Below are 22990 nucleotides of genomic sequence, written 5' to 3'. Positions count from 1 at the left end.
TTTCTGTTTTAAAAAGCAAGTAGGTGTAGCTGTACTCCCCAGGTGTCTTTTCCCCACCTTGGTTCACATCTTGAGAGCATGTGCAGGCATGATTAACTGAATTCAGACTGGTTCCGAGCTCACCGCCAGCTAATGACAGTTCTCCAGTGTTTACTTGCCTTTGTCCTGGCTGGTGACCCACATGTGTGATAGCCTGCCCTGTCATTTCTGCCCTACAATGGCCCCTCTTTCCTATTAGGATTTTGACATGTCTTTGGTCTCCTCATGGGGGAAACAGGAATTTGTTTCACAAGGTGGGAAAATACCCATTAAAATATTAAGACCAATGAAACATTGTTTCTGTTTGGACTGAGTGTAGATTTCAGACATCTTAGGAAACTTACCTCCCCTGTAACTAATCACCATTGGTATCACTTCATAATAAAATAATTGGGTGAGTGTATCTTAAAGAACCATGACAAGATAACACACTAGAGTATCAGATTGATTCAGTGGTAGGTGTGATTTATGACACACTGACGAGATGGGGCGTGTTCAGGGTGGTATGGCCGTAGACTATTTATGACACACTGAGAGATGACCCAGTCATTCTTAGAATCTTTCTTGCTCTGTCCTTCCTAGGATAAGAAATGTTTCTCTTTCTCATCCTCACTTGTCTATGGGCAGCAGCTCAGCATCACATTCTCGGTGGCCAGAGTGTCCCACTACTGAAAGGGCAAAGTGAGCTGTGCCCTGGAAGGTACGATGAGTAAATTCTCATCGGCAGTTCTAGAATCCTAATTTCACAAGCAGGTGCCCAGGCCAGCTATTTGCTCTCTACATTTGTACCTGTGTCTGTGTTGCTCTTGATCATCTGCCTACACACCTAGAATTCCCATTTATTCATTGAAAATTAGCATTCCTTGTTTCATGAGTTCAGCTTCTCAAAAATGGCTAAAATGAGCTAATCTCTCTTGCCATGGGCAACTCTGAGCCACAGATCAGACTATAAGTGGCTTGGGTACATACTGTCTTTAAACAAGCAAAGAGGAAAACTTCAGCTCCATTCAGACTTGCTGAAGTGTGGTAAATTTATTATGAAAGCTGCTGACTGTATTACATGTGATTAATTCTGAAGCCCATATTAAGATGATCTTTTCAGCAGTTGCTCTTCTAACTGAACACTGTTTCAAGGCTGGGATTTCAGCAATTAATCAGTTCAGAATTGCTAATGATCCTGGCAGAGGGCAATGGCAAAAGTGAGGAGGATGTCATTAGCTTCTGGTGCCTGTCTTTGTGGTGCCCGGTGGCAATAGGGAAGGAGGTGGCATGAAAGAAAGATGGCCTGATCTCCATTGCAGCGTTGTGCAGTGGGTAAATATTGGCGTGGGTGGCAATAGCTAATGAATGATACTTGGTAGACAGTGTTATTTACCAAACAGGAGCTACTGACTACGTCAACTGTGCCCATAATGGATCTGGCTAATTATCTGCTTTTGGGGGGGGGTTGGGTGTTGATAGATAATAGCTAGATGGCTCTAGATTTCTTTTTGGAATAATATAAATCTCTTCCAGTTCTCCTTAAGAGGAATTGAGACTTTTTGTACTCTTGACTTCAATGTCTTATAACTATCAGAGGATTGTATCTTGTCTTTAATACACATATCTGTAGAATAACTTTGTGTAGGCTAGTTACCTCTCCACTTACGTAGTGTAAGCTGATAAATCTAAATTAGGGTATTGTAGAGTATCATTCTGCAAGGGAGCCCCTTGACATCTGCTGTGAAAGGGAATATTAATATTATTTTGAATCCTTGGTTATAGTTCATGTCTGCTAGCATGAACTACTATAGAATTTCTTCCTCTGATTTATAGATAATTTGTATTAAATTGGTATTTACCTTGAGACTCCAGACACATTCAAATAAAAAGAATGTACCTTTTCTGAGGGGAAAAAAATGGAGATTCAAAGCTAGGATAACTAATGCTCTAAGCTGTGCACTAGAGGTGATTTATAATCATGTAATCTTTTATTTGATTTCAGATGCTTGTGCACAAGTTCGCCAGAAAACACCGCATCGCTGTCACTGATCTAATTACTGAAGAGACCACGCACGTCATTATGAAAACAGGTACGCCAGGGACCTGCGTAGCATGTGTTGCCCCGGTGCATAGAACTCCGCGAAGAAAGGGGAGTGTCTGAGGCACAGCGCGGGCAAAAGTCTTCCATTAGTCTGTCAATTATTATTTTGTGAAAGGAACATTAGTGTTGCTATTTCCCAACCCTTTTTTGTTTTGGGTGAAGGATTGAGAGTGGCCGCCCTGGCCAGGGCGGCTCACTTCGTTGGAGCACTGTCCTGTAAACTGAAAGGTGGCAGACGGGCTTTGATCTCTGGTTGAGGCACCTACCTAGGTTACTGGTTCAGTCCCCAGTTGGGGTGCATACGAGAGGCAGCCGATCCATGTTTCTCTTTCATATCAGTGTTTCTCTTTCATATCAATGTTTCTCTCCCTCCCTTTTCCTCTTTCTAAAATCAATAAGCATGTCCTCAGATAAGGATAAAAAATAAATTAATTAAAAAAAAAAGATGTGGAGAGCGGTGAGCCATAACAACGGACCACTTCTGTTAGTCCACCCTGCCCGGACTGCTCTGTGGGAGGGGCTTTCTCCTAAGGCAGAGTTCAAGTCCCCGAGGGACAGACGGGGCGAAGAGGAGAATGGGACACAAGTGTGTCTTTATTCAGAATCTGGGTGGTTGGAAACCCCAGCCCCTGTCGACGCCACGTCCTAGCTTCACGCAAACACTAGTTTGAGGGTGGTTGACGGTTTTTCAGGAAACGAGGCCTGTGTCAGCTCTGAGATAGCCTAGCGTGTGAAAAAGGAGAAACAGGAGAAAAAGTTTATTTGTCCTACACCTTCCCCTTTTAAAATCGTAATCAGGACTCCCGTGATCACGGGGACCTGAAAGGCTTTTAGCTGACTGTGAGCTAAACCTGAGTAAACATTACGGGGCTGCTAAAAAGCTTGTTTGAAATTGGGCCTCATTAATACAGGCCTTGTGTCTGGAACAACTAAAGTAAAAGTCCTGACCCCCCCTACTGTATTCTGTGCTGGAGCGCCTGCCTGGAAGACATGAACTCTGTTTTTAGCACCATGCCTTCTTTTTAAGCTGGTCACTGACAATGTTAGAGAGCGTTTTTCCAGAAGTAGGTGTGAGGATGGGAGAGAGAATTCAGAACGACGTTATTTGAAGAACAGATGGAGGAATGAGGAGATTTAAGGGGACAAGACCCCTGTCTTCAAGTATTTGAAGAGTTATCTGGAAGAGGAGGCAGACTTGTTCATGGGCTCCAGGAAGCAAAAACCAGTGCCTGCAGCACACGGGGGAGACAGCTCTGAAAAGCTTTCTGGCAAAATTGGCTCTCAGGAAACACAGTGGTCCGCTCTGTTCACGTCGCTGCAGGTCCTCGAGTACAGGGTCCAGACTCCTTGCCAGGGACACATTGCCTTAGAACCTCTAAGATGTTCGATTTCTACTGTATATGGATCATACCACAGGGTCAGAGGGTAAATACAGGAACCAAATGCCAGAACAAGGTACTTTGAACCAGGTACTGTTTTAGAGATGAATGTCATTGAAGTTTAATGTATCTTAAGCTATAGGTTTTCATCAAAGCTGCTGGAAGGTGAAAAGGAAACTTTAAAATGTAAATTAAATCTGAAGTAATTAATCTTTAAACTCAAAAGCAATATAACTTCTGAACTAGAAATGACCTAAAACTTCTGAGTTTAAATTATATTATTAAATCAACTTTTGCCCTGGCTTATGTGGCTCAGTGGATTGAGCATCAGCCTGTGAACAGAAAGGTCACGGGTTTGATTCCTGGTCAGGGCACGTGCCTGGGTGGCGGGCCTGGTCCCCAGCTGGGGGCACTTGAGAGGCAGCCAATCACTGTCTCTCTCACATTGCTGTTTCTCTACTCTTTTTCCCTCCCCTCTCTCTAAAAATAAATAAATAAATAAACTCTTTTTTTTAAATCAACTTTTGCAGCCCTGGCTGGTGTAGCTCAGTGGATTGAGCAAGGGCCTGCAAACCAGAGGATCGATTCCCAGTCAGGGCACATGCCTGGTTTGCAGGCCAGTTCCAAGTGGGGGACACATGAAAGGCAACCATACATTGATATTTCCCTCCCTCTCTCCTTTCCTTCCCCTCTAAAGCTAAATAAAATCTTTAAAAAATCAACTTTTGCAGCAGTTAAACAAAAAGCTCTAAAGCTGTGATGAATAAAATAAGATTTTAAGAATTTGTGAAGAATTCCATGAGTAACCGGCTGTAGCTGCCACTGGCAGGAGAACTGCTGTGTTTAGGATTTGGTTAAATACATTTCTTTCCTCAGTTTGCTTACTCTCCAAAGGGGTTTTTGAAACACTAGAAACTAAGTGATTCTTCACCTACTGCTTTCTGAAATACTTAGGTTGAAAGGAGAAAAACCATGAAAATACTGTGTATTTTTGGCCCTGACTGGTGTAGCTTAGTGGGTTGAGCACGAGCCTGCGAACCAGAGGATCGCAGTTCGATTCCCAGTCAGTGCTCTGGCCCATGGAGCAGTCAACTGGAGCTCGACCACCTACCTAGAACAAATGGGTTGGGGGGACAAGAGGTGCAAAGAATGGCAGCAAGACAAAAGATTCTGATCAAGCTGCAAACTTTATTTTTCCGAACTGGGTATATATATAGGGGAGGAGGGAGAGATTAGGTTGCTTGCTATTGGCTAGCTTGAGACAAAGAAGGGCCCGCTTATTGGTTACTTGGGTGCAGCTGGTACTCGTGGACACTTCATGTGCCTCTAGCCGATTGGCTTGTGGAGCGCACAGGTTCCTGTAATCAACGCAATGTTTTTAGCTAGAAGCCAGGTGTAAGGTTCCCAACAAGTCAGGGCACGTGCCTGGGTTGCAAACCAATTCCCATCAGAGGACGAATGAGAGGCAACCATACATTGATATTTCTCTCCCCCCTTCCCTTCCCCTCTAAAGATAAATGAATAAAATCTTTAAAAAAGATATTCTGGACCTGGCTGGTATAGCTCAGTGGATTGAGTGCTGGCCTGTGAACCAAAGGACCTCGGTTTAATTCCCAGTCAGGGCACATGCCTGGGTTACAGGCCAGTTTCCAGCAGGGGGTGCGTGAGAAGCAACCATACACTGATATTTCTCTCCCTCTCTCCTTCCCTTCCCATCTAAAGATAAATAAATAAAAATCTTAAAAAATATTCTGTATTTTTCTGTCTTTATCAGGGGAACTAGGGGACTAGGATTCCCCAGGTAGAAATCTGGGGGTGAAAATTGGTCACTTACATTGACATGTAAGATATAGGATTTCAACAGTACTCTTTGCTCACATTTTGCCATCCAGTAAAATAGATCTTCCCCATCCACGTGCATCAGTACTACAATGTGGATACACAGGAGCGGATGTCGCTAGCTAGTCTTGGCATCTGGAAGGCAGGGCAGACATTTTCTCTGGTTTTAATTCCGTATCAGTCTTTTCCAGCTTCCAAAGATCCCACACATGCTGGCTATAATGAGAGGTGCTTCCAGCCTCTGATTCTATCACCAGGGTATTGGAATCATCGATCCAGATTGATTTCAAGTTGTAGATGGAGCTGGAGCTCTTTAGCTTGTTAGAGCAGCACTTCCTGACTTTGTTTTCAGCTTCTACTAATCCTTTGGATATTTTTCATTCTGCAGATGCTGAGTTTGTATGTGAACGGACACTGAAATATTTTCTGGGAATTGCAGGAGGAAAATGGGTAGTTAGCTATTTCTGTAAGTACAGTGTATTTCTCCCCTCCTCCCTTTAACACCTCAGAATTGCATTTTTACACCTAACATTTTAACACCTAAGGGTTTGTTGGGATTTTTTTTTGCTGGTACTGAATCAGAATTACCAAAAGGTCTTTAGATAACACTAGGTAACACTAAACTAGCCTTATCTTTAACACATATCTCTTTGTTCAGATAAGCTAGTACTGTTGGGAAAATGGAGTTCTTTTTATAACTAATAGGACCTAATCTGCTCCTAGCAACGCTGGGGTTAACATGGGAAGGAGGGATTTATTTAATAATAGGCAGAAATTTGCCTGCATCAGGCACTGTTACAATGTTTGGATTAAGCATCAGCTGTGTCTCCAGAAGGAAATCTCTGCCACGAGTCTTATTAACGAGCTGTGGCTCTCTACTCAGAGGGGCCTCTGCTCGGTGTTATTCCTCCCAAGCTCTCCTGTGAATCGCTTCATTGTCCACCTCCATGAAAAGAGCATGTTCTTCTGCATCGTGACCTGTCTCTTCTGTGATCTCTTTAGGGGTGACCCAGTCTGTTAAAGAAAGAAAGATTCTAGATGAGGTAGGTACTCGATGTTACAAACGAATCAGAAAGACTTGACACCATCGAGTCACACAAACACTGAAAATTTAGCTGCTTCCTTCCTTGCACAACGCGCCACAGATCTCCCTTGATGGTGGGAGTCATCCAGAGTTATGCAGAGCAGCCCTGACCGGTGCAGCTCGGTTGGTTGGTCATCGTCCCGCAAACTAAAAGGTCGCCAGTTTGATTCCCAGTCAAGGCACATGCCTGGGTTGCAGGTTCAGTCCCTGGTCTGGGCGCCTGCAAAGGGCAGCGATCGATGTTTCTCCTCTCTCTTTCTTCCCCCTTTGTCCTCTCTCTAAAAATAAATTTTAAAATCACCCCTCCCCCCCCCCCCCGCAAAAAAAAAGGGTTAAGAATTGATACGCAAATCTATGTGTTTAGAAATCAGATTCCTTCAAAGAGCTGTTACTCTATGAGACAGAACAGTGAGAGGTGATAAGGTGAGTGGAGGAGGGGGGTAATTTTAGAACAGAGCCGTCAGAGCTGCTGATGGCAACAGAACAAGGAAGATAAAACCAGCAGGAAGTTTTAAACTGTTGTGTGCTATTCGGTATATTCATAGTTAACTAAGTGACATTTTTGTTTTGACTTTCATTCCATGGCTTATGCTATTGGAAGCCTGCTACGTGCTGAGCACCAGGAATACATACAGTGGTAAACAAGACCCGCAGGTCCGTAGTCTGGTCATATTGCCGTTCTGTTGAGGGAGAACTCGAAATGATAAAGAACATTTAAGATATTAATAAATGCTATAAATAGGTTAGTAACTGACTGGAGGCAGATAATGACTACTTTAGTTCAGGAGAACCAGGTTTGGCTTCTGAAATGCCTCAGCTGTAACCTAAAATACAAGAAAGAAGTGGCCTTGAAAAACACAGGTAGCAAAGTGTAGACAGAGGAACGGCAAGCCTAAAGGTCATGAAGTAGAAATGAGCTTGTTTGTTAAAGAAAAATAGAGTTGTAGCTGGGAGGTAGTAATTGGTGAGTAATATGTAGGGAGCAGAGGTTAGACAAAGAATTGGAGAAGGTTAGAGACAAGGGCCAGATCAGGTAGGATTTGGTGTAAAACAAGGAATTTGAGTTTTCGGTGTTAGGGTAATTGGAGACGTGGAGGTGGTGAGGAGAGGGTTTGAGGTACATTTGGAGGTAGGACTGATGAATGGGTGAGATTTGAGAGATGAGGTGAAGGGAAGGAATGGAGAGGGTGGACCAGGGGATGGATGTTAGTAGTATTAATAATGGGAGGGGGGTTAGAATCAAGAGCTCTGTTTTAAATTACATCAATAATAAAACCAATTTTCAGCCCTTGGCTGGTGTGGCTCAGTGAATTGAGCGCTGGCCTGTGAACCAAAGGGTCACCAGTTCGGTCGTCAGTCAGGGCACATGCCTGGGTTGTGGTCCAGGTCCCCAGTGTGGGGCTCAGGAGAGGCAGCCACACACTGATGTTTCTCTTCCTCTCTTTCTCCCTCCCTGCCCCTCTCTAAAAATTAGTAAATAAAATCTTTTTTTTTTAAATAATAAACCAATTTTTAAAAAAAGAAGGCTCCATTTTAGATGCATAGATGTGGGAATTTATACTAGACATCTGGTAGGGGTTAAGTAGGGACAGAGGTACAATCAAACCTATAAATGTGAGCGACGTCTCCAAATAGATGGCATACTTATCATTAGACTCCTCTCTTAAGTGACTAGGAAGCGTTACATAGTCTTTCCCCTGCTGTCAGCCTGTGGTTACACCAGCATGACTTTATTTTGTAATGCTCTTGGCAACAGCCGTGATCTTCCCCTACATTCTGAGTTTTAGTTGGGATTGTTTCTGAGCATCCTTCCCCACATTTCCCCCAAAAGCCTTGACCTCCCCAATCCCATTATCCTTGTCCTTGATCAGTCAAAATAGCGATTAGGAGAAACCTTTTTCTTCAGTGTATTAAATGTATTTTATCGTTTTGGTTTCATTAACTAAATCTCTCAATGAAAATCTGAGAAGCCCTTAGATGGTAATACACACTTGATTTAAGAGGGCAGGAATTCTCCAGTTAATCTTTATAACAGCACAGTATCAGCAGTTTAATCTAAATGCTAAGTGAATGTTTTGAGAGGAGGTACATGTTCAAAACTAAAATATAGTAAGTCCCACTAAGGTGCAAAACCAGTTGTTAATTTCTGCCCACAAAGGTTTGCTTCAGGGAATTGATTTCAGCATCTGAGATGCTGGTCGTTTTATCCAGTCCACCAAAACCTGTGATTTAGGGGAGGCGGCCAAAACGTGGTCCGGCGATGCTCAGCTCCTTATATAGGACGTATTGACTCTGCCTCCATTGACGAAGAGTTCTCTTTGATCCCTGTGGTTTGGGTTTGGTTTCTTTCAGCGTGATTTTGAAGTCAGAGGAGACGTTATCAATGGAAGGAACCACCAAGGTCCGAAGCGAGCAAGAGAATCCCAGGACAGAAAGGTAAGCCGCCCTGGCTGGTGCGGTTCAGTGGATTGAGTACTGGCCTGTGAACCAAAGGGTCCCCTGTTCAATTCTCAGTCAGGGCACGTGCCTGGGTGGCAGGCCAGGTCCCCAGTAGGGGTGCTCAAGAGGCAACCACACATTGATGTTTCCCTCCCTTTCTTTCTCCCTCCCCCTCTCTAAAAATAAATAAAACCTGAAAGGTAAAGTCCACCTCTTCCATGCATTTCAGCCCCCTTAATTCATCTTTTAAGGGGCATTATGTATTGCTAGGTGCTTCCATATAGGTAGGTTTTTTTGTTTTGTTTTGTTTTTGGTTCTAGCCAACAAGGTAAGTGTTATATCCATTTTATGAATGGTTTAGAAAAGCAATGTAATTTGGTCCAGTCTTGGGGTTTAACTCTCAGCTGATACATGGCAGAGCTGGGATTTGAAACAGGCTTTGCTCTAAGCCTTTGCTCTTCCCACGTCACCGTAGCGTCCTTCTCTAAAGCCCTGTGGTGGGCGCTGTAGAGGGGGTGTGCCCGGTGCTGTCGGTGGGTGCGTGGAAGAGAGGGTGATCGATCATTGATAGCTAACACCTGTATAATGTTCCGTGTATGCCAGTACGAAATCTCAACCGTATTTTAACCGATTAACAACTTTACAGCAAACCTCTGAGACGTGTACAATAATTGTACCTATTTTATAAATGAGAACGTTGAGGCTCAGGGAGGTGGAACACGCTGCTTGAGCTCACACTGCTAATTGTGAACCCGCAACTAGGAGTTGAACCCAGGGCAGTCTAGCTTCAGTATCTGAGCTCTTAATGACGATAATACAGTCTCCTGTTAAATTATAGAAAGTTTCACCAAGGAGGAAGATAGACTCATCTAACACCTTTGAAAATGAAGGACCAGAAAGTAATGTTCCCCAGATCATCCTGTAGCAAATGATGTGGCCAAAATTATGTCCTCCTCTCAGGGAGAAGTCCAGGCAAGATTTCACGCCTGCCTGTCAGGCCTTGAGCCGGTAACTTTCTCAGTTACCCTGACGGAGTGTGCGTTTTCCTAGTCTGCGTTTCTTCCTGTTTCAAGTGCACCACCAGGCATTCCAGAGCATCTCTGCAAGGAGCACCCTCTGTCCCTTTACAGAACCTGAGGGAGAACCAGTAGAGGTGGTTTTTCCAAGGAAAACTGCTTTGGGAGATGATCACAGATCAAGCCCTGAAATTCCGAGCCCTTGAGGGCAGCCCGCCCTCCCCTTTTTAACCTCTCCAGGCACTTCCACACACCAAGAAAGGCTGCTGGCCCTGCGTCTGCCTTCACTCAGGCAGCTCTGCAAGCAGCCTTTGCTTCTGTTCCACTGTATGCAAGGCAGAATTAGCACCAGATTTTCCCCTCCTTCAAAGGAAGTCTCAGTGTTCAGGGGTGTTTTCCTGCATTTGGGGTGGCAGTGATGGAAAGGGCCAGTCAACGTCACAACATTGTGAAAATACAAAATAATCACCTAGTATCTTCCCATGGGAAAGAAATGTATTTGTAGAAGTGAAAGTTCACATTTCTCATAACTAAACATACTCCTCCATTTTTTTCCGTCAGCCTGGGTGGAGGAAAATTCTAATCTTTTACAGTAACACTGGGCTTCAGCAGGCTGCCCAGGGAGAGCGTTTAGCATCATGAGCATCTGGGTCCCGTTAACAGGTCGGGGGTTCAGTCTGTTCGTACAGTGAGAACGGCACGGGCAGGGGCTGTCACTTAAAACAGAAATGGATCTGTTTTACCCTCCTTTCTCATTCCTCTGTCCTCTGGCTGTAATTAAAATGGGGGCTGGGGGGATACTTCCTAAAAGGTAGGCATATGCTTTTGGCTTCCTGATTTTTTTTCCTCTATCTCAGTCTTATATTTGAAGCGAGGCGAGTTCTAGGCCTAAGGAATTTTCTCTTTAGTGGAATGGGGAGAAGGAAGGAAATGAGGGTTACTCAGATGATCTGTGTCCAGCCAACTGACACAAATTCAGGTTTCTTCTTTGACATGACACCCCAGTCCTTCCCTAAGAACCGGTGCCAGTGCGGGGGTACGAGTGTGTCTGTCCAGCACAGTGGCCACCAGCCACGTGGGCCGTTCCAGTTGGAAGTAACTAAAATAAAACATGAAGCTTAGTTTCTCATCTCAGCCACAGTTTAGGTGCTCCGCAGCTGCATGTGACTCATAGCTACCTTATTAATACAAATATAGAACATTTCCATCATCAGAGGACGTTCTTTTGGATGCACTGCAAGTGGAAGAGGCCCCCGGGAGGTGCGGGCTGACCTGTGTCTCCCGGAAACCGGGCGGGCAAGTCAGCTGAGTGAGGAGAGGCAGGACCAGGCTTCACTTTGTTGTTCCCAAAGGAACAGTGGACATTCTCAGAGCAGCGTGAAGGCAGGAGCAGGTGCTCCGAGACCAGGAGAAAAGGAGGATGTACATCTACAGTCAGCGTAGGCCCTCTGCCAGTTAGAGTCATGGGTGGTTAATACTGATGCACCAAGTTGGCATAAACATCAGACCTCAGCTAAAAGCTGGATTACTTGCATTAAGCAAAATAAGGACTTTCTCCCCCTCTCATCTCTAACAAGAAGTGGAGCCACCTGGAAAGGGTTATCAGGGAGGAATCTGGGCCTGACTGGTGGCAAGGTGGTGCTCAGCCCTTGGATGACAAAGCATGGCTGTAGAGTACACTGGCTGAATTCACACTTCAGAAGCGTCTCCTGAATCACACCGGTGCTCTGGGCATTGGACTGAGTCTGGGAAGGAGCAGTAGAAATTGTCAGATGGTAAACAAAAAAGGAGGTTCTTATTTTCTAACAGTCTCTACATTGTTTTTTACAAAACACACTCTTGTAACTAGTGTTTTTGTTTGTTTTCTCTATCCCTCTGTTCCCCTCTTCTCCCAGATCTTCAGGGGCCTAGAAATCTGTTGCTATGGGCCCTTTACCAACATGCCCACAGGTAAGAGACTGGGAGAACTGCAGCGGCCAGCACCAGCCTTTTCCTTACGTAGTGGACTGTTACAGGAAGGGTCGTCTTATGGGGGTTCCTCAGACGGGTGAGAGGTTAGTCTACTTCTCTATCACCTGTCAGACAAAACTGCACCTAAATGTTACGGTATTTAAAAAAAAAAAAAAACATCCCTGCGCCCCTTCTCAAGAGCTAGAAGGCAGTGAAGAATTAACATCTAGGACACAGTGTGTTCTGTGTTCAGATCGGGTAGAACTGCTCTTACCTGCTCTTTGGTCTAAGAAAGGGGGAGAAAGAAGTCAGGGAGAGAATTCTGTTCTTCCTAAACCATCTCCATTTGAGAGGGAGGAGAGCTCAGCAGCTGCACGAGCCCTGGGAACCTGGGCTCCCGGTTCGGGCCCAGAGCAGGGGAGACTCGATGAACGGTTTTGTCATCACGTCTGACGCTGAATGCGACACTCCGTTTGGGAGTGCCGCAGGGCCCTGTGGAGCCGTGTGTGCTGAGGCCCCGGTGTACGTGTGCATCTGGTTCATTGTTTCCAAAATGAAGGCCGACAGACGGCCTCTACCTCTGCCCGCACTTCCGCCCGAGGGGCTGGTCCTCTTACTCTCAGAAGAGGGCCTCGCTGTCCGGGTAGGTGGCCGGCAGCGAGAGAGCCTGGCAGAGTCATTTTGCTTACGTCCTCTTTATTGGTTACCGAGTGAGCTTCCGTGAAACTTCCACATGCCGCCCATAGATCCCTCAGTGTCTCTGCACCTCGGCGCAGTGAAAACCAGCGCCTCTAGTGGGTGTCATTTTGGCGGTGAGTCAGCTGACCTCAATATATTCAGACAAAGAGGAGCACCTCAGCAGTCTCCAGAAATAGGTTGCTAGAAAAGAGCACCCAAAGGCGTCTGGAAGCCACCCATGGGTCAGCCCTCCCCGTTTTCCAGGTCCCAGTGAAACCCCCAGGCAACCTCCCACGGCTCCTGCCCCCCACGTTGCAGAACCAGCTCACCAGGCAGCCTTTCCCGCTGGTGTGCTGCGTCTCTGTCTCGGATGACGGATTTTCTTTTTCTTTATTTTTTTAAGGAACTTTTCCCATCTCTTGACATTTACAGTAATTACCACCGAATATGGTGCTCGCAGTGACCGTGATTATCAGTTACCAGCATAGAATTAGGCGAGGAGGTAGGGAAGGCGGGTGTTTTTTACACAGTATCTTAGCTAGCAGTTTAGCAAATTAATGGAAATTAGATTTTTTCTTGTTTTAATTGAGAAACTATTAAACCTTATCTACCAAGTGGCCTTATGGGGACTGATAATCAGAATAGGTAGCATTTCAGTGACAAATTAACTTAGAATCCATACCCCTCTACTTGAAAGCCGTTCTGTCCCTTTGGGGTGAAGAGACAGGGGCTCCCACCGAGAAGTCTTGCTGAAAGTCTTCACTGACAGGAGTGTGGGGTACAGAGCCCGGGTTAAATGTGTGGGCGACTGGTGATTTTCTGTCTAAACGCCTCTTTAGATCAACTAGAGCGGATGGTGCAGCTTTGTGGGGCTGTCGTGGTGAAGGAGCCCTCAGCGTTCACTGCCGGCGAGGTGAGCACCGGGTGCCCTGTCAGGGGGGAGGGCACAGTGTTCTGTCTGGTGACTGAGCAAGGTGGCCCCCTCAGTCCCTGTGAACTGCCCCTTCACGCCCCAGCGTAGCCCAAGAAGCTTCTCTTCGCCCAGGCCTTGTCTGACCACATATCTGCTAACAGTCTCCATCTGTAAGGGGCCAGCAAGGACCTGAGATCTAGAACCTGTGTTGAATACCCGGAGGGAAGGCTCTTCACCTCCAGTGTGCCCTTCCCCTTCCTCTGTGTGGTTGCCCCAGAGCAGCCTGCGTCGGCACGTCGCCAAGGAGTGGCGAAGCGGCTGTTCCCAAAGTCCTGTTCTGATATCCTCGATGTTGTTTCCTCCCTGGGGACACAGGGCACTCACCAGGTTGTGGTCATGCAGCTGGATGCCTGGACAGAGGACAGCGGCTCCCACGGTAAGTCTTGATGTGAAACCTTTCGTCAAGGGGAGTGCGGGCTGGAGAGCCCGGGTGAGGAGTGCAGATCACTGCGGCGTTTCCGGGCCCAGGTGTCGCACTCAGATCAGCTCGGGCGCATGGCGCACCTGTGCTGGGCTTCAGACGGCCGCAAGCACGTGCCTCTGTCACGTGGAGTTCTGTGTCACCACAGGTCACCTGGTGCTTACAGTTCTCAGCACATCTGAGGTGCTCAACAAGTATTTGTGGAATGAATGAATGAGTGACTAAAATATCCTTTTAAACTTTTTGTTTGTTGGTTTATTTTGCATTATGAAAGTAATGCATGAACTATTTCCATTGGGTGGCATTAAGATATTGCAAATATGTTTTCCCCATTGTCAAATTTCCATGCCCCTTTGCTCTCTCTGATGACTTTTCCTGTAACAGGCTGGAACTTATGTTCATAAAGTTGTCAGAAGCTGTAGGCTTTCGCCAGCAGTCACTCCTCAGGCTCCTAAGTAAGGTCCTGTGTCCTGAAGCATCGCTTAAAATCAACACTCGTGCTCCTACCTCAGGAACTGGGAGAACCCATGCAAGCAGGTTCCCGGCCTGGACTGACTAGACTCTGGTAGAATGTGAATTGACACTAGTCTTTGCTTGTGTTCTCTGTCCTCAGTGATTGGGCAGATGTGTGAGGTACCTGTCGTGACCCGAGAGTGGGTATTGGACAGCGTGGCCCTCTACCAGTGCCAGGAGCTGGACTCCTACCTGGTCTCCCAGCCCACCCAGAGCGGCTGCTGATTGCCACCAGCCATGTGTGTCTCATACACAGATCCTGTCTCCACCGGACCCGGAGGATAAGCTTAAGAAGTGGCCTTTCTCCCGGCCCTGGGATCTCCTCTTTAGTCCTTCTACAGTCCTGGTTGCTAAATATTTTATGTACTTCAGCCTGAAAAGGACTTCTGGCTGTGCAGAGGTCCCTTAAAGATTTTCTGCTTCGCGTCTCCCTTTGAAATCTGCCATGAGCACAAAATTGTGGTAATTTTTCACCTGAAAAGAATTTTAAATGCCACCAATTGAGCAAGATGCTGATTCATTATTTATCAGTCCTAGTCCTTGTGCTGGGGCTGTCGGCTTAGAGCTGGGGGCACAGAGCAGCTGGGCTCTGAGTAGATGGTTTCCCTGAATTTGTTTCTCTAAAACCCTGTGTTCATAAAGGCCAAGAGTGAGACCCTTAAGTAGAAGGTGAGTACTTAGAGACCTGCGATGAGACTGAACAGTCCGTGGGCAGCTCTCGAAGGCCGGAGTGGGAGCATTGGCGGGGAATTCGGAGGCAGGGAGTGGATGGAAATGTGACATTGAGGGTTAGAGAGGGCGGGCACACTGACCCTGATCTCCAAAAGTCTGGGCCAAAACTGGTGTCCAGAGAGTTTTCTAATTCCCTGTTGGTAATTTAAAAAAAAAACTTTGTTTTTGTGGCTCTGATATGTAACCCATTCCTTTGAAATATAAGATCTCTGATATGAATATTTCATGTCTGTAAAATGATGGATCCCACCAGGAAAGAAGTTCTCGTGTTCCTTGAAGTAATTTTTTTCTTTTGCTCCCTATTGCTGAATGTACAGCTTCATAAATAATTTTGCCTGCTGACGGAAGAGAAAGTGTTTTCCGTAAACCCATTATCAGGGACTGTTTGTGGCTGCTGGGAGGACTAGGTCTTCCTCGGCCCCCAGGGTGTGAGGGCAGTGCCGGCCTCTCTGTGCGTAGTGTGTTTTGTCAATGTTGTGCTGTTCACCTGCAAATAAACTTGATGCACACACCCCCACCGCGTGCGGCCGTTCTTCACGCTCGTGCCTGCGCGCTTCTCCGCCTTTTCACTGCGCGTCAGTCTCCTCGTCCATGCAGTGGGGGCTGCAGTAGTGCCTCCCTCCCAGGGTTATTAAGGGTCTTGACAGGCCCTGGGTGGTGTTGCTCAGTGGATTGAGCGCAGACCTGCGAACCAAAGGATCGGGTTTGATTCCCAGTCAGGGCACGTGCCCGGGTTGCAGGCCAGTTCCCAGCAGGGGACACACAAGAGGCAACCATACATTGATATTTCTCTCCCTCCTTCCCTTCCCCCAAAGATAAATAAATAAAATCTTTTTTTTTTAAAGGGGTCTTTGCAGCCTATCATATTAGTTTGTATTAACTGCCATAACAAATTGTCACAAATGTAGTGGCTAAAACAATGCCCATTTATTTATTGTCTCAGCTCTGTAGGTCAGAAGTCCAAGCTGGCTCAGCTGGTTTCTTTGTTTCGGGTTTCACAAGGCCAAAAGGAAGGTGCTGGCACAGTTGTTCTCCTTTCCGGGGGCTCTGGGGGATGAATCCACTTCTCAGTTTCGTGTTGTTGGCCACATTGTTCCTTGGTGGTAAGGTCTTCGTTTCTCTGCTGGCTGTTGGCCAGAAGTCAGCCTCAGCTTCCAGGGGCCCCCGCCTCCATCTTCAAAACCAGCAATGGCTGGTCCAGTCTTTCTCACGTTTGGACTCTGACTTCCTCTTCTGTCTCATCTCTCTAACTCCTACCAGAGAGTTTCTGTTTTGTTTATTTATTTTTAATTCTCACCTGAGGGTATGTTCATTGATTTTAGAGACAAAGGAAGGGAGTGAGAGAAACATCAATCGCTTGCCTTCCTACACATGCCCCAACTGAGGATTGAATTTGCAACCCAGATATGTGCCCTGAATGGGGATCGAACCCACAGTGCTTTGGCATGTGGGATGATGCTCCAACCGAGCCCCACCCCGGTCAAGGCAAGAAGTTCCGTTTTTAAGGGCTCAAGTGATTATATTGTGCCCACCAGGTAATCCAGGGTGGTCGTCTGTCTCACAGTCCATTACCTTCAGTGCAGCTACAGGGCCTCTTCACAGCAGTACCTAAATTCCTATTTGATTAAATAACCAGCGGACAGAAATGTAAGGAGGGCATCTTTGGAATTAACGTGCTTAATCCACGGGTACTAGTCTGTGTCCTCGTTTCTTGGTCTTTACACTGTCATAGACCGGAATCCTCTGTGAGGCAAAGAGAAGGAAATCTCACAATTCAGCGCTGCCGTATTCGTAAGGAGGGTGGGCAGGTGAGGGAAGAAGAGAGGAAAATGGAATGAGCTGCCATTATTACATTTTTATCTCATTTAGTCACCATCGCGGCTCTATGAAGTGGGTATTTGTCACCTCATTTGAAGAATGGGAACTGAGAATAAAGATTTTGCTCAAAAGGTTGCACAGCTAGGAATGCACCCATGCCCTTTCTATCCCATCAATCAGCTTTCCATCACCATCGGTCACCAACCCCGGGTCAGAAGTCACTGCTTCAAGCCTCAAGAGAACTCAGGGAGAGGAGTGGGCTATGAGGGGAACCAGCACTCCAACTTGTCTAATCCTCGTGGAGGGAGTTGGCAGAAGGGTCCTGCCTCCAAGCGGCAGCTCTGCCTGGGAAAGCAGCCTTAAGCAAAGGGACTTACAGGACTGGATTGTGGCGGCTACTATTTCCGCTCCCCTGCAGCATCCCAGCTTATGATTGCTTACCTTTCAGATGTCAAAGCCTTCTGGTTCAGCCTTGCCTATAGCACGACCTTTCTAGGACCCATGCCAACCCCTGTCTACCTGCGGGGGGGTCCGTGGGTCTCAGCGTTGGCAGTAAAGGCAGGCAGGAAGCAAGTGCTACACACCCAGCTGGTCAAAAGTTTCATTTCCACTGACAAGCCACGGCTTGCTGGGCCCTGGGGGTGAGCCAGGCCTCAGCCTGCAGCCCCCATCACTGATGGGTTAATAGAAAAGGCAACATCTATCTAGGACAGCCTGCCTTCCCAGGAATCCTGGCTGAGAGCAGGGATGACTAAGACACATTAAAACGTTTTCTGTGATTGGCTCAGTTTCCCAACAGTTGTCCCCCAGATTTTCTTTTTTCTTTTTTTTTTTTTTTTAAAAGCTCTGTAACCGTTTCCTGGAAGTCAACTTCTGGCCCTGCCTCATGATGCTTGGCTGGGTTTTAGAGTCTCACCTGATGATGGAGTAAATCCGCTTGTTCCTTTCACCTCTGGCTTTAAGATGTCTCCCCAGTTTTCCATCCCAGTTTTTAACCCTCTCTGGGCAAAGCAGTGTTTCGGGAACTAGTTTCTGTACAGCCTTTATCTCATTTTGAGACAGGATAGTAAAAAGCTGGGAAAATTCCTTGGCAAGCGGAATCCGGAAACAGACGGACGGCTGAACAAAGTGGCTGAGCAATGCACAGCCAGGTGCAGACAGGTGCAGATGGTCGCTGGGGCAGAAGGCCTGCAGGGGGCAAAACTGGGAAAACAAGGACCTCGCCCCCAGGTAACCTTGCCTCTCCGGAGACAACATCCAGGCCTCAACTGTTTTCAGCTCCAGGCCCAGAAAAGCAGCAAAACCAGGTGGGCTAGGCCAGAACCAGGTGCCATGACTAATCTGCCTGTCACTGACCAATCAGTGGAGACCAGGACCCTGAAAGGGCCACACCTGGAGAACTGAGGCATGTTCTGCTGGAGCCCTCCCCTGAGACCTCCCCTAAGATTCCCACCTGCATGAGAGAGATAAAAGCCTCAAGACAAAGGTACCAAGTGCATGATCTCCCTCTGGGGAGCACTGCACCATTCCCTTCTTCCCCTACATCTTCACAGGCACGTGTCTCCTAAACTCTAAGGCAGTGGGCGGCTGGCAGCTTGTCCCAGGCTCATCCCCTGAACCTGTCCCCAAGGCCCCCTGTTCTGACTTCCAAGTGAGCCAAGGCAGCCCCGCCCATGCTCTCCTGACTAATTTCATGCTCAGCCCCTCCTTGTGTCACTCGCTGTCCCCAGCTTTAATAAACTCATCCGAACAGCCACCTGGACTCGTGTTGTGAAAGCTTTCCTGCACAAAGTCAAGAACCCACATGCTACAGCTGGCCCTGGGTAGACCCGCTCAGGGCCAGGCCCCCTGTCTGGTAACAATTTCAGGAAACGTACTTCAAAGGAGCTGGAAAGGAAGAAGAGGGATTGTCACGCAGGCGCAGGGAGGGCCCTACAGAAGAACATAGATTATCTCCCTCCTCAAAAGTACAACCGGAATCACCAACAAAGTATTGGCTTGAAAACACACAGGAGCAAAGGGAAGAAATCAGTGTTGGGGGGGTTGGAGGCAGAAGGAGCCAAGCCGCCCGGAATGTATCCTGTGAAGGCTGCGAGGAGTAGATAAGGGCAGCGCCAGAGGCAGGCAGCGCATAGAGTAGGCAGGGTGCAGGGGGGCTGCAGGTCCACCCTCAGGAGCCCAAGAGAGAAGGGGGCTGGCTAGCCAGGCACCCTGGGAGTTTGCTTATCAAAGGCTGTAAGATGGCTGAGCCAGAGGCCTCTTTCCCGTACTTCAGTGATGTGTAGCTCCCTCAAACAGCCTGTAAATCTGCCCATAACAAGGAGAAAATTAAAGAAATGAATCTGGGCAAGTAGGTAATTAAGGAGACCTGGAGACAGCCCGGGCCTGTGGAGAGCAGGGGTTGGGGAGGTGTGAGGGGAGTTGATCCTGAGATGAAACTGAACGATCAGGGAACTCTTAAGCAATGGTTTGAGCCGATGGAGAACTACAGAGACTCATCCCATTTCATGGGGCCCAAGGGACAAGAGATTCAGTCTTCTAGTTTCAGGAACCTGGAATCATAAGCAGCTTACTATGCAGTGAAGTGTAGTGACTCTCAAACCATGGTCTGTTGGGAACCACCCTGCCTGGTTTCAGGAGCTGTAACCACCCCCCGCCCCGGCCCCATGGCTAAGACTGAGTGAGTGACCTTCGGACCTTAAGCCATTAAGGAGACAAAGCTTATCTCCCTGGCAGGAGTGCCTCCGCTTCTGCTCCATTTTCTATAACTGGCCTCCAGTGCTTGGTATGTTAGCCAATGACAGGTAAGATTCCTCAAGGGAGGATTGACCTAAGACAGGCGTGATTACGTGGTGGCCCCAGGGAAGGACTTCGGGGGCTATGGAGAAGGGGTGATGGACCCTGGTCCCTTGACTTTGACAAAGCCTGACTCCCCTGAGTCCGAGAGAAGTCTCTAAAATTTTTTTGGCTATCTGCCTCCTCCGCCTGACTTAAGCCTGAAATAATGACAGAGGGCAGTGCAGCCCTGTGCTGGAAAGGGCGGGCTCCCCGGGTGATCAGCCCTGAGAAAGGATATGTAAAATCCTGTGAAATCTGCTTTACTAAGAATGCTCTTAGTTCAATGATAAAGGGTCGGGCAGAAAATGGGTTTGTTTTCCCAAAGTTTTGTAGCCTTTTAGCTGATAGACCCTGATTTAGAAGAAGCCCTAATAGTTCTTTGTATGCTATCTACTGTTTACTGCCTAACAATGATTAATAAGTTGTATCTGAACTCCTGCACAAAAAAATAAAAAAATAAAAAAAAGAAAAGCCCGTCTAGGCAAGGGTCAGAGGGCTCTCCCCTTGAGAGGGTGGTCAAGCCCCTCTGAGGCGCTCCCCACTTGAGGGAGTAGCCATGCCGTCCCTATTCATCCACAAGACTCGGTAGTCTGTGTGAATTATTTTCCTGTCTCATCCATGACACCGCGGGCACTGCAAGGCAGTGCACGCGTCAATGGTCCCTTGGTAGGGACCGAAGGTAGATAACAATATCATCTAGGAGCTTGTTAGAGATGCGAATCCTGGTGCCTCATGCTCCACCTACTGAATTAGAAACAGGGTGGTACCCAGCAATCTGACTTAGAAACAAGCTCAAGTTTGAGAACCTGGCTTAGTGAAAGAGGGTGCTAATTGGTATAAAGTGTTACCTACGGCCGAACCTTTTGTCTCCAGAGTGAACTGAATCTTAGTTTAGGGCTGTTAAGGAAAACTAAGGTTTATGGGCTGAATGGTTAGTTCCTACCTACGAGGCTGCAGCAGCTGGTTGCAGTTGACTTCAAAATGGCCTATTAAACAAATACAAAGCAAAGGACAAAGATTAAATTATGTTAGCAGCCTAGAAGCAGAAGGGCCAGGCTGTTTAAAAAAAAAAAATCCCCAGCTAGCGGTTTAGGAGGTGTTATCAATATTTAAATTGCAGCGAAACCACAGCTGCAGCCCTTGACTCCAGCGCAGAGAATATGCAAATACAGCTTTCCAAAGAAAGGCAATTTCAGACCGCCCTCAAGGTAACAAGAACAAATAAAACAAATGATTTTGTAATTTATTTTTATTGACTGACGAAGAGCAAGGCACAGACGACCTGCCCTGTGAGAGTCAGCTACCAGCGGGCTCTCTGAGGGGAGAAGAGAGAGGCAGGCAGACCCGTAGACCTGTGACGGGAACGACCCAAAGAGGACAAACAGCAGGCAGGTGGGAGGAGATGACTGAAGCAAAAGGGAAGGAGCCCTGGCTGGGATGGTTCAGTGGGTTGCCAGGTTCCCCATTGTGAGAGGTGGCCACATTTATAAATAAATAAAGGTTGTGGAAGAGAGGAAAGATCCATTTTGGTGGAGATCCTGGCCGGCAGGATCCGTGTGTGTTGTGGCTGCGACCAACAAATTCACATGGACTACAGAAGTTTTGTGGAGAAAAAGGGACGGCATGGCTGCTCTCTAAGAGTGAGAGTGAGAGAGAGAGAGGGCCCTGGCCCCTGCCTGGACAGGCTTTTATTGCTTTTCTGGGCACAGTACACCAAGGACGGTCCTCATTGACTGTGCACCGGTTTGCTGCAGGTGATTACCTTTCACAGATAATAAAGGAAAGAATGTTGCTAACTACTTCAAAGAAAAGGATGTTGCAGACCAAGGGGAAAGTGGTTGAACTGGTTACACTCCATACTTGGGAGGTTCAGCACAGACTTTTGGAAGTTACAGTAAGCACTTTCTGCCTCAATTCAGGATAAGGGAGTTTTAGCAAAAGCAAGTCTCATAGCAGCCTAGGTACAATGCAGGCCTGATTCCCCACGGGAAAACCTCTCCATGGGCGTGGTCCTGTGTGCCGACTCAATCCCCACTGGTTTTCCACGTGGGAGCTGAGCTACATTTCCACACCGCTTGAAATGGCTCCCTATACCATTAAGTAAGAACCCCACTTGCCAGAATGGGTGAGAGGGAGCACCCAATCCAGAGAGCAGAGTCTTCTAAGGATGTATTTCTCTGATCCACACACGCTATCTCCCCAGACTTTGCCTCCAAAGCCCAAACCCAACGTCTCCAAGCTTCGCCTGCTGCTCTCTTTCAGGCACCCTGACCAATAACTATGGGGACCTACAGATTCTGCTCACACTGTATCTTGTACTGAACCAGTTCTGCTCTGCCATCTCCACACCCTACCCACACTCCCTCCTCCACAGAGCCTCCCCCGGTTCTCCAGGCCAGAACCCCTCCCCACTTAGAACACTGCTGGAGTTTTGCCTTATTTATGACACTTTCTTCCCTTTGGTAAGTTATTTCTCTGTCTGACTAGAAGGTCCTTAGGGTAGGATTAGTACCACTTTGTCTTCGCTGTAACCCCGCTGTGCTTCTCTGGCAGATTCCTTGCTAGGTACCCAGGGAGTATTTTCTTAATGAGTAAGTTCAAGGAAGAATGAATGGTCTCACTGAGTAAAGGGTTTATCCAACTGCTGGCTCCACCCTCAAAAACTTTGGTCCCTGGTAAACTACCGATATTCGACATTCTGCCACTGGAAGCGGTCATTCCCTTCCACTTTTCCAGGACCCTGCTTCACTCCAAAAACAATATAAAAGATCTAAATGTCCAACAATGAATCACCCTTCCTCTCCTCAGCCCACACGTACAGATTTCCTCCTCAATTCTCTTTTGCCTCTCACGAAGCCTGCCCCTTTGTGATTAATCAAAACAATACCCACCCAGGCTGAGAAGCTCAGCTTCCCCGACCCACGCATCCTCCAGCAAGGCCACCTCTGGGCTGGTTGCTCAGGACAGATAAGCTGCCGCCGCCATCACTGTAGAAATAATTATGATGTTCATGATCATCTCTTTGCAAGTTCAAAGCGCCGGTATAGCCATTATTTCTCCCTCCTCAACTTGTTCCCAGGTGGCTGGGGTAAAGGATTGTTATCCCCACTTTATAGGTGATGAAACTAAGGGCCAGGCTGGTGCCCAAGGTCACCTAGTGAATTGGTGGCAGACCTGGGGCTAACCAG

The 22990-nt window shown here is 47.3% G+C and overlaps 1 protein-coding gene across 1 annotated transcript in view; it reads left to right on the top strand.

Moving 5' to 3' along the window:
• The window catches only part of BRCA1 (BRCA1 DNA repair associated), a 53951-nt gene extending 38292 nt beyond the window's left edge, over positions 1 to 15659 (top strand). Inside the window, 9 exon segments of the mRNA XM_053661375.1 lie at positions 2024 to 2111; positions 5729 to 5806; positions 6343 to 6383; positions 8777 to 8860; positions 11775 to 11829; positions 13347 to 13420; positions 13796 to 13856; positions 14515 to 14612; positions 14614 to 15659. Coding sequence (XP_053517350.1) covers positions 2024 to 2111; positions 5729 to 5806; positions 6343 to 6383; positions 8777 to 8860; positions 11775 to 11829; positions 13347 to 13420; positions 13796 to 13856; positions 14515 to 14612; positions 14614 to 14823 — 789 coding nt within the window. The 3' untranslated portion in view covers positions 14824 to 15659.
• Positions 15660 to 22990: the final 7331 nt, after the last annotated feature.

This window comes from Artibeus jamaicensis, unplaced genomic scaffold, assembly GCF_021234435.1.
Source record: "Artibeus jamaicensis isolate MK-2021 breed Jamaican fruit bat unplaced genomic scaffold, CSHL_Jam_final contig_2259, whole genome shotgun sequence".
NCBI lineage: Eukaryota > Metazoa > Chordata > Mammalia > Chiroptera > Phyllostomidae > Artibeus > Artibeus jamaicensis.
This window is presented reverse-complemented; position numbering and strand designations above follow the sequence as displayed.